The sequence below is a fragment of the Cebidichthys violaceus genome, unplaced genomic scaffold (genome assembly GCF_023349555.1).
Source record: "Cebidichthys violaceus isolate CVI_PGR_0920_01 unplaced genomic scaffold, fCebVio1.0.p SCAF_77, whole genome shotgun sequence".
Lineage (NCBI taxonomy): Eukaryota > Metazoa > Chordata > Actinopteri > Perciformes > Stichaeidae > Cebidichthys > Cebidichthys violaceus.
The window spans coordinates 921,916-933,380 of record NW_027176961.1 but is presented as its reverse complement, the minus strand read 5'-3'; the positions used below and the strand labels follow the sequence as shown (position 1 = coordinate 933,380).

The 11,465-nt window shown below is 38.8% G+C and overlaps 1 protein-coding gene across 1 annotated transcript in view; it reads right to left on the bottom strand.

Moving 5' to 3' along the window:
• Window positions 1-2,200: 2,200 nt before the first annotated feature.
• tyro3 (TYRO3 protein tyrosine kinase) overlaps window positions 2,201-11,465 on the bottom strand; it is a 19,085-nt gene continuing 9,820 nt past the window's right edge. Inside the window, exons 8-19 of the mRNA XM_068737228.1 lie at window positions 10,993-11,135; window positions 10,774-10,912; window positions 10,568-10,691; window positions 10,022-10,116; window positions 9,595-9,690; window positions 9,270-9,350; window positions 8,376-8,468; window positions 8,148-8,269; window positions 6,280-6,389; window positions 5,916-6,075; window positions 5,640-5,776; window positions 2,201-4,940 (exon numbers count right to left, since the gene is read on the bottom strand). Of these exons, the coding sequence (XP_068593329.1) occupies window positions 4,556-4,940; window positions 5,640-5,776; window positions 5,916-6,075; window positions 6,280-6,389; window positions 8,148-8,269; window positions 8,376-8,468; window positions 9,270-9,350; window positions 9,595-9,690; window positions 10,022-10,116; window positions 10,568-10,691; window positions 10,774-10,912; window positions 10,993-11,135 (1,685 nt within the window). The 3' untranslated portion in view covers window positions 2,201-4,555. The remainder of the gene's footprint in view (window positions 4,941-5,639; window positions 5,777-5,915; window positions 6,076-6,279; window positions 6,390-8,147; window positions 8,270-8,375; window positions 8,469-9,269; window positions 9,351-9,594; window positions 9,691-10,021; window positions 10,117-10,567; window positions 10,692-10,773; window positions 10,913-10,992; window positions 11,136-11,465) is intronic.

Here is an 11,465-nt window from a genome sequence, read left to right as displayed (position 1 = left end):
GACGCTGTTATCTTCACAACATTAAGGAATACGACACACCTGTAAACAAACATCACGTGACTCTCACGTACTCTGAGCATGATGGTTCCGGTGTAAACCGGAAGTAGATTGTTTGCTGAGTTAAATAATACGACAGAGTAATAAAGTAGTCTGTAATAATGAAAGGTGGTGTTTGTTCCTAAGATCTTCTATAAAGTCAAACAGACACATTTTCAGACTAAGTTTAAGTGCTGCAGGTCTTTATATATCTCTCATCAAATACATTTAAAAATGAACTCTTGCACATAAAAGTTTACTAGATTGTGGATCAATAAATGTGATCATCACACGTCTCTGCAGCTGAAGTCTGTCTACTGGAGAGCAATCAATGTTTAGTTCCTTTACAGTTTGTGTGTGAACTTCACAATAGTTAAGAAATAATAATAATAAGAAAGTCCTCCGTTTTGTGTCCTTCCTCCTCAAAGCCTCAAACTGTGAGTTCAGACATGTCCGTAGGTCTGATCCTCCGCTGGACTCGCTGCTCACTGACGCTTTAACACTGTGGTCTCATGTTATATTAACCTGGTAGTTAACACCATGATCTCATGTTGTATTAACCTGCTAGTTAACACTGTGATCCTCATGTTATATTAACCTGCTAGTTAACACAACCAGGTCACCCATGATCCTCATGTTATATTAACCTGCTAGTTAACACAACCAGGTCACCCGTGATCCTCATGTTATATTAACCTGCTAGTAAACACAACCAGGTCACCTGTGATCCTCATGTTATATTAACCTGCTAGTTAACACTGTGATCCTCATGTTATATTAACCTGCTAGTTAACACTGTGGTCTCATGTTATATTAACCTGCTAGTTAACACTGTGATCTCATGTGATCAGTGACCAATCAGAGAAGGACACGTCTTGACTGATAACCAATGAAGTAGTGAACACGTCATCGTTTATCAACTCATCTGGTTACGGTGCTCTGAACTCAGTGATGACTTTAAAATGGAAACGTAGTCGTGTGGACATGAACACGTGTGTGTGTGAGTCTCTGTGTGTGTGTGTGTGTGTGTGAGTGAGTGTTAGTGTGTGTTAGAGTGTCTGTGTGTCTGAACATCACTAATCACACACTCTTCTCTTGTATCTTAAAGCTGAAATGTTGATTGTTGATTTTTTTTATATATATATATATATATATATATATATATATATATATATATATATATATATATATATATATTATAAAGTACACCAGAAGTATTTCTATTGGAGTGATTTCATTGTACATTACGTCATATTTACAGATTTAAGTGTTTGTGTAAAAACAAATAATAAAAACATCAAATTATTGTTGACACACAAACCCAACATATTGATCTATTGATGAATACTTGTGTACTTTTACTGAAGTACTGTAGATGTTCTACTGGTTTCTGTTTCTCAAAGAATCTTAATGTGATTATACTGGACTGGTTTTAGAGAGTCTGACTCCCTCTGTTCATGTCTGTAATATATTAACATGTTCTGTTATATATTAATACAGTGTAATATGTTCTGTAATATATTAATACATAGTGTAATATATGAATATGTTCTGTAATATATTAATACATAGTGTAATATATTAATATGTTCTGTAATATATTAATACATAGTGTAATGTATTAATGTTCTGTAATATATTAATACATAGTGTAATATATGAATATGTTCTGTAACATATTATTACATAGTGTAATATATTAATATGTTCTGTAATATATGAATATGTTCTGTAATATATGAATACATAGTGTAATATATGAATATGTTCTATAATATATGAATATGTTCTGTAATATATGAATACATTGTGTAATATATTAATATCTTCTGTAATATATTAATATCTTCTGTAATATATTAATACATAGTGTAATATATTAATGTTCTGTAACATATTAATATGTTCTGTAATATATTAATACATAGTGTAATATTATTATTAATATTTTGGCTGCAGAGAGAAACTCACGTGACACAATAACACTTTATTCACAGATCTGAAGTCAGTGGCTGGCAGACAGACAGACAGACAGGCAGGCAGGCAGACGGTCAGGTAGAGACAGACAGACAAACAGGCAGGCAGACAGACAGGTAGAGACAGACAGACAGACAGTCTGGTCTTGAATAAGTTCCTTGTTTGATGATATAAAACATGAGACACATTAAAACATTCGGTCCCTTTAATCCTCAGAACAGTTCAATTAAATTTATTGTTACTTTTTACAGATGAAACCTTCAAGTAATTAAAACACATTAACGTAATGTTATTAACATAATGTTATTAACATAATGTTATTCACGTAATGTTATTAATGTAATGTTATTAACAGAATGTTGTTAACGTAATGTTATTAACGTAATGTTATTAACGTGATGTTATTAACGTAATGTTATTAACGTGATGTTATTAGCAGAATGTTATTAATGTAATGTTATTAGCAGAATAATATTAATGTAATGTTATTAAGGTAATGTTATTAACGTAATGTTATTAACGTAATGTTATTAACGTGATGTTATTAATGTAATGTTATTAGCAGAATGTTATTAATGTAATGTTATTAGTAGAATAATATTAACGTAATGTTATTAAGGTAATGTTATTAATGTAATGTTATTAGCAGAATGTTATTAACAGAATGTTGTTATTAATGTAATGTTATTAACGTAATGTTATTGACGTAATGGTATTTGCAGAATGTTGTTATTAACAGAATGTTATAAACATAATGTTATTAACAGAATGTTATTAGCAGAATGTTAATAGCAGAATGTTATTAACAGAATGTTGTTATTAACAGAATGTTATAAACGTAATGTTATTAACAGAATGTTATTAGCAGAATGTTATTAGCAGAATGTTAATAGCAGAATGTTATTAACAGAATGTTGTTATTAACAGAATGTTATAAACGTAATGTTATTAACAGAATGTTATTAACAGAATGTTATTAGCAGAATGTTATTTGCAGAATGTTATTAACGTAATGTTATTAACAGAATGTTATAAACATAATGTTATTAACAGAATGTTATTAGGAGAATGTTATTAGCAGAATGTTATTAACAGAATGTTGTTATTAACAGAATGTTATAAACGTAATGTTATTAACGTAATGTTATTAACGTAATGTTATTAACAGAATGTTATTAGCAGAATGTTATTTGCAGAATGTTATTAACGTAATGTTATTAACAGAATGTTATTAACAGAATGTTATTAGCAGAATGTTATTTGCAGAATGTTATTAACGTAATGTTATTAACAGAATGTTATTAACGTAATGTTATTAGCAGAATGTTACTAACGTAATGTCACTAACAGAATGTTATTAACATAATGTTATTGGCTCTATGTTATTAACGTAATGTTTCAGTGTTTCAGTGAAAGAAGAGAGTTCAGAGCCAGAGAGACACTTCAGGGGCCCTTTGGAGCCCTGGGCCCCCTGTAGTCTCTATGTATTTAATGACCATATTAATCTATATCATAAAACTACACCTTAGGATCAACTCATATTGCACAAAAGAAACAAACATTAATATTAATATTAGAGCTAAAGAGACGAGAAAATCAATTTAACAAAATGTACATTTGAGCTTTTTATCTGTTTGTGAGCGACAGTTAAAAACAGTTCCGTTTATTACACAAACTAAAAACATCGTTGATCTGAAAGTGATCAACACAAACGGCTTCACTGGGTCTAGTGTTAGCATGAGGCTAGCGTTAGCATGAGGCTAATGCTAGCTGACTTCAGACCTAGTGAACTCAGCTAGTCTTTGCCTCATGCTAACGCTAGCTGACTTCAGACAGATGTTACTGTAGTTCACTCAGAGCACCGGTCAGAGTCCGTCAGCAAAGATCTCACTTTACATCTAAAGATAAGTGGACACGTCCAAAGAGACGTCTTCAAACGTCCAAAGAGACGTCTTCAAACATCTAAAGAGACGTCTTCAAACGTCCAAAGAGGCGTCTTCAAGCGTCCAAAGAGACGTCTTCAAACGTCCAAAAAGACGTCTTCAAATATCCAAAGAGACGTCTTTCAACGTCCAAAGAGACGTCTTCAAATATCCAAAGAGACGTCTTCAATTGTCCAAAGAGACGTCTTCAAACGTCCAAAGTCTTTAAAGACGTCTGAGAACGAGTTACCAAGTTCAAGTTAGGGTTAGTTTGTCCCTTTAAAACAGAGCTGAAGAGAAACAACTAGGAACTGAAACAGAGTACTATCAGTACACAGAGAGGGTACTATCAGTACACAGAGAGTACTATCAGTACACAGAGAGGGTACTATCAGTACTATCAGCACACAGAGAGTACTATCAGTACACAGAGAGGGTACTATCAGTACACAGTAAGTACTAACTGAGGGCACTACCAGTACACAGAGTACCATGAGTACACAGAGTAGCAGTGTATCAGAAGTACTGACTGTGTGTCTCCACCCGCCTGCTGCTGCTCGGGGCCTTAAAGTGAGCAGCTTTCTGGTCCAATCAGGTGGGAGGAGGAGCGCTGTGATTGGTCAGACATTAATGACGACGTCCTCGTCCTCTTCTCTGACCATAGGGCCTTCCCCCCCCTCCTCACAGGGGCCCATGATGTACCTGTAGTCTCCTCCGATGGCCATCGTTATCTCTGACCCCACCATCAGCCAGTCCTTCTCCTCGTCCTCCGCCCGGAGCTGCCATGGGACGCTCCAGCTCGGGCCCTCAGAGGCCCCGCCCCCCTCTTCAGAGTCCCCTCCCCCCTCCTCATAGGCCCCGCCCCCCTCCTCCAGGTTGACATACAGCAGAGCCTCCCTCAGCGGGGGGGCAGGGCCACACAGCGTCTCCAGCTGAGAAACCAGATGTTGGAAACTAGGACGACATTTAGGGACCGGACTCCAACAGCTGTGCATGACGTCATAGCTGACAGGAAGCACCACAGAAGAAGAAGAGAGACATCAACGTCACGCAGGATTCATTATATATTGATTATATATTGATTACATATTGATTACATAATCATTACATAATCATTATATATTGATACATATTCATTATATATTGATTACATATTCATTACATATTCATTATATATTGATTACATATTGATTATATATTGATTACATATTCATTATATAGTGATTACATATTGATTATATATTGATTACATATTCATTATATAGTGATTACATATTCATTATATATTGATTACATATTCATTATATAGTGATTACATATTCATTATATATTGATTACATATTCATTATATAGTGATTACATATTCATTATATATTGATTACATATTCATTATATAGTGATTACATATTCATTATGTATTGATTACATATTCATTATATATTGATTATATATTGATTACATATTCATTATATAGTGATTACATATTCATGATATATTCATTATATTATATATGCATTAAATATTCATTAAATATTTATCATATATTGATTATATTTTCATTACATATTCATGATAAATTCATTACATATTCATTATATATTCATTAAATATTTATCATATAATGATTATATAGTGATTACATATTGATTATATATTCATTCATCAGATGAATAGATGAAGAGATGAAGCAGCGTTCACACTCACATGTCGTCTCTACAGTCTGCAGGTTTCTTCAGTCGTTCTCCTTTGATCAGATACTCGTAGATCTCTGAGTTCTCTACACCGGGATACGGAGTCTGACCTCGAGTTAGGACCTCCCACATGGTGACACCGAACGCCCACTGAGAGACACACACACACACACACACACACAAACCAGGATCAGTGAAAGATTCTGCTGTACTGTGTAAAGTACTGTGAGTGTGTGTCTCTCTGTGTGTGCGTGTGTGTGTGTGTGTGTGTGTGTGTGTGTATCAGTACCACATCACTCTGAGTAGTGTACACGTTGTCAGCCAGACTCTCCAGAGCGATCCACTTCACAGGAAGTTTAGAAACAGAACCTTGTCTGTAATAATCTCCACTGTAGATCTTCTTAGAGAGACCAAAGTCTGCTACACACACAGTCATGTTCTCATTGAGCCTGGAACACACACACACACACACACACACACACACACTTCTATTAATATTTGTTATTTGTACAAATCAAAGAACTGAAGAGCAGAAAAAATCAAATAGAAACATTAAATAAAAAAATATCAAAGTTATATTTTGTGTCTGTTTGAGCTGTATGTAAATGAGGAGGCGTGGCCTGATACTTCTGCTAGCTGATTGGAGGACTGACATGCAGTTTCGGGCGGCGAGGTCTCGGTGGATGATGCTCCGGGTACTCAGGTACTCCATCCCCCGAGAGATGTCCAACATGAAACCCAGCAGGGTCTGCAGGGACAAGTCCTGGAGGGACATAGGACATGAGGACATAGGAAATGAGGATACGAAGATATGAGGACATTAGGACATGAGGACATGAAGATATGAAGACATGAGGACGCAAAGATATGAAGACATGAGGACACGAGGATACAAGGGCACGAGGACAGGAGGACACAAGGACATGAAGACATGAGGACACAAGGACATGAAGACATGAGGATATGAGGACATATGTTTACATTGTTATATAATAAGAAGAAGAACAAAAAGGACTCAAAGGTTAATGTATGAAATATTACAGATTGTTGACGTTTTGTGTTTCTGTTTGTCCTAATTTGTCAAAATGTTCAGTGTATCTTGTGTTTTCATCTCCTCGTGATGCGTTCACTGTCTCCATGGATCATCGTAGACTCTACTAACAGAGAGTCAGAGGTACCTTTAGTTTCTGAGGTCTTTTAAGTGAACATTTTAGAGAACCCTTACGGACAAGACTTACCTTATTGTATTTTAAGGACAAAGTGTTGGTGATTTATGGGCCGTTAACCGGCTACAACATAAAGAATTAAACAGTGTTTTTTTCCTTTCTGGACCCGAGATCCCCCCCCCCCCGGTGGGGGCTCACGCATTCATCCAAAAATTCACCCATTCAGTCATGCCAGCTGTTTGTACACACTCCAAACACAACTCAGACAAAACTATATATATTACCAAATATCAAAATCCGTATAGCGCCCCATAGGCAGACCCACTCGCCACATTTATGCCTCTCACACTGTGCTCTGTAGCTCAATGCTAACACACGTTACCCCAAAAGATCGCCAGTAACCTGAGGATTACAGGCATATGACTCATATTCCGCTATGACACACCATTACTGAGTTATGAGCTAACAGACATCAGCATTACCAAACTCAATATCGCTTATGATCATAAACAGCACCTTACTTTTTGAGAAGACGAAGCCTTTCTCCCGGTTAATCCAGATTCAAATGTGTTTACCGAATATCCTGTGTTGCACTCAAAGTCCTTTTGAACGTCTATGAGGCTGTACTAAGCAGATATCATGATTTGACTTTCAGCAAATCGGATTTTAGTTTTGACGCTGGCCAGCACTTTTTTGATTCTGATTGGCAAACAGTGCTGTCAATCTTCCCTCTCTCAATTTAAGTGAATTCTATTGGCTCTAAGGATGCGAAGGAGGTTTCAATGTTGCTAATCCCCCCGCGTGGGGCTGAGCTACAGCCATGTAAAGAGGGAGAGAGCTGGAATGTGAAAAAACACAGAGGATCCTGGCCTTCAAATGAAGCCATAACTGCTGTATTTGGATGTATTGAACACCATTAGTGATATATACAAGTGAAATATATAGTATGGTACATGACAAAATTAAAATAGCACATACTGTGCAAAATGTGTAAATGTCTAAAATTTGGAGACCTTGTTTGAAATCTCTGTACTAAAACCTCTCTAATGTTCTTCTGCTTCACTTTACAAATGTGCTGTTCTCTTACAAAAGAACGTTCTCTTACAAAAGAACGTTCTCCTACAAAAGAACGTTCTCTTACAAAAGGACGTTCTCCTACAAAAGAACGTTCTACTACAAAAGAACATTCTCTTAAAAAGGATGTTCTCCTACAAAAGGACGTTCTCTTACAAAAGGACGTTCTCCTACAAAAGAACGTTCTCCTACAAAAGAATGTTCTCTTACAAAAGAACGTTCTCCTACAAAAGAACATTCTCTTAAAAAGGATTTTCTCCTACAAAAGGACGTTCTCTTACAAAAGGATGTTCTCCGAGTCGAGACAGCAGCAGGAACGTGTGCAGATCTCCGTGCTTCATGAACGGAAGAACCACCATCGGGATCGGCAGCCGCTGGACAGGACGGCGGTGAAGACTCACTCCTATTGGACGAGAGAAACTGTCAATCAAACCGTCTGACCTTTGACCCCTGGTCAAGTGTGTGTGTGTGTGTGTGTGTGTGTGTGTGTGTGTGTGTGTGTGTGTTACCGATGAGCTGGATGACGTTCGGATGGTGGAAGTCCTTCATGTAGGCCGCCTCCTTCAGACACTGCTCGATGTCACCTGAGGAAGTGATGTCAGCTGGAACACACACACACACACACACACACACACACACACACACACACACACACACACATACACACGTTAATCAAACAACACTTCAACTGCTTTCAGCTTCTACTCTGACTGATTCTTCCTCCTCCACTGACAGTTTAAACACTTTGAAAGATATTTCGACTGTTGTCACTGTCCATTACTTACACTTCAACTTATATTTTAACAGTTTTTTTTATCTTATAAATTGAAAAGCTGTGGCGGCCGCTCAGAGCTCAGTGAGCTGCGGCCATTTTGATTTCATCTATGAAACCACTTCAACTGCTTTCAGTGCTTACTCGTCAATTGATGACCAAGCTGCTTTTAACTTACACTAATTTACACTTCAGCTGACATTTCAGATGATTTCATTGTTTTCATCTTTAAAGGCTTAGATATCAGCCAACACTTCAACTGCTTTCAGTTCTTATTCCTCAACTGTTCAACCACTTTCACTGTTTACATTTGTATCATTTCAAACTCCTTCATGATTGTGCTTCAACTGATTTCATCTGCTTTTTGGTTTTTACACTTCAACTATGTTTACACTTTAACTCACACTTCAACTGCTTTTAGTGTTTCAGCACAAACTGCATTTTCTGTACAATATTTGATATACGAACAAAAACATTTATGAAATTTCACACCTGTGATTTCCTTCAAAATACATATTTAAACTTGTATTTTCCTTTGTCACGCTGAGCCTTCACTTCCATTTCGTTGCGTTTCATCGCTTCCTTTCAACACACTGATCAACAAACACCAAAGAAGAAGAAAATGTCTCACATTTCAGCACTTTGACCGCCACCTTCAGGACGGACGAGTCCTCCTTCTTCAGGAACGCCTCGCGCACCGAGCCAAACTCACCTGCACAGGTAAACACACACGCCTCATTTCATTTATTCCTTCACTTCATTCATTCATTCTGAGAATCAAACTGCTTTCACTTCACCAGAGGTTCTGCTTCAGGAACCAGATTTACTTTTAGATGCTGAATTTAAAAAAGGAAGGAATTGATGTGTGTGTATTTTTTGTGTTGTGCATCAGTGTGTTGTGTGTGTATTAGTGTGTATTTTTGTGTTGTGTGTGTATTAGTGTGTTGTTGTGTTACCTTTCCCCAGCATGTGTCCCAGTGTGAGCAGCCTCTCTGGGATCAGAACGTCCTGCAGTTTGTTCTTCAGGTCCTCATTTATACCGAGACTGTCCACTGGAGGGAGACACACACACACAGAAACATACACAGTCACACACACACACACACACACACACACACACACACACACACACACATATACACACACAGACACAGACACAGAGACAGACACACACACATGCAGACACACACACAGAGACAGACACACACACACACACACACACACACATGCAGACACACACAGAAAGGATCTAAATGGATCTTTTTTTTTATTCCATACATTCTTCGCCTATATTACCCAAAGTGCACCTCTCCGTCTGACTGTGCTGTCTAACATGTAACTCTTGCTCATTGAAGTGAGTGATGGAGGATCAAACAGACTCACATGTGGACTCCTGCAGCTCGACACAGTTTCTGTTGAAGGATCGAGCCGCCGTGAAGGACACCGAGCACTCGGGACCCGGAGGCTTGAAGACCGAACTACAGACGGACAGAAAGGTTCAGGTTCTAAGTGTTCAGACTCAAACCCACTGTGTGACTCGTTGGTTCCCAGTAAAGACGTCAATCTTTAAAAACACTGTTATATATACTTTCATCACTAATTCTCTGGAGTCTTTAGTCTGGGACTACTTTCAGCGGTGGATGAATCCTCATTTGATGCTGTGGTGAGTCTCACATTACATTACATTACATTACAGTCATTTAGCAGACGCTTTTATCCAATTCAGTATCTATCTACACACCGTAGGCACAGCTACGGGAGACATTTGGGGTTAAGTGTCTTGCATGAGACATGAGACCAGCGGAGCAGGAGCCGGGGATCAAACCGCCGACCCTCTGATTGAAAGGCGGCCCTGCTCTCCACTTAGCACGGTCACCCCATTCTCTGCTGGTTTGAGTCTAAACATGAGCTTTGTCATGGTTTTTGTACCCAAACTGAGTCTCTTTCTCACGGCGGTGATTGACGGCGGTGAGCAGCAGTCCGACCACGGTGGCGACCAGCAGACCCAGCAGCACACCGACCCACATGTGGCTCCGCTGGACTGGGACCTGGACTGAGGGTGGAAACCACATAACAGAGTCAGTCTTCACGCAAACTGTAGCAGCACAAAACCATCTCTGAGGTGTGTCGTGTACCTGAGGCCGGCAGCACCAGCACCGGGGGGCTCCAGGGTCCACAACCCACTGAGGTGCAGGCCGACACCTGAAAGGAGGCGTTGAAGAAACGTCCTCCTCCTGACAGCTGAGCCGCGTTCTCCTTAAACAGAAGCGGCTCCTGAAAAAACAGAGGACACGTTAAGTGTGACGAGTTAGTTCAGCTTCCCGACCCACATCGGACCAATGAGGAGCCTTCACCTGTGGTTCTCCTCCCAGAGTCCACTGCACCTTGTAGGCCAACAGTCTGCCCTGCAGCTCCTCCTCCTGTAGTCCGGCCCAGTTCAGAGCCAGCTGCTGCTCCGACAGATCAAAGGTGAGGTTCCTGGGGGCCGCCGAGGGCACTGAGGACGGGATGACACACGAGATCCGTTAGATCAGTTATTATCACGTACACTAAGAGAGTCTGCTCAGTCTGAGTTTACAATAAGTCCTCAGACATTTAAACTGAACTCACTGGATATAGATTTAATATTTATTAATATAATATAATAATGTAGTCTGAATAGCTGGTCTGAGGCAAGGCTGCAGGTGGCGCTGCAGAGGCTGCAGTCTGCAGAGTCCTTTCAAATGGATTGAGGCCACAGACAAAAGCTGATTGTACTGAGAGGACTGGAATCTACTGGACACCATCCAGCTGGACCACACACACACACACACACACACACACACAC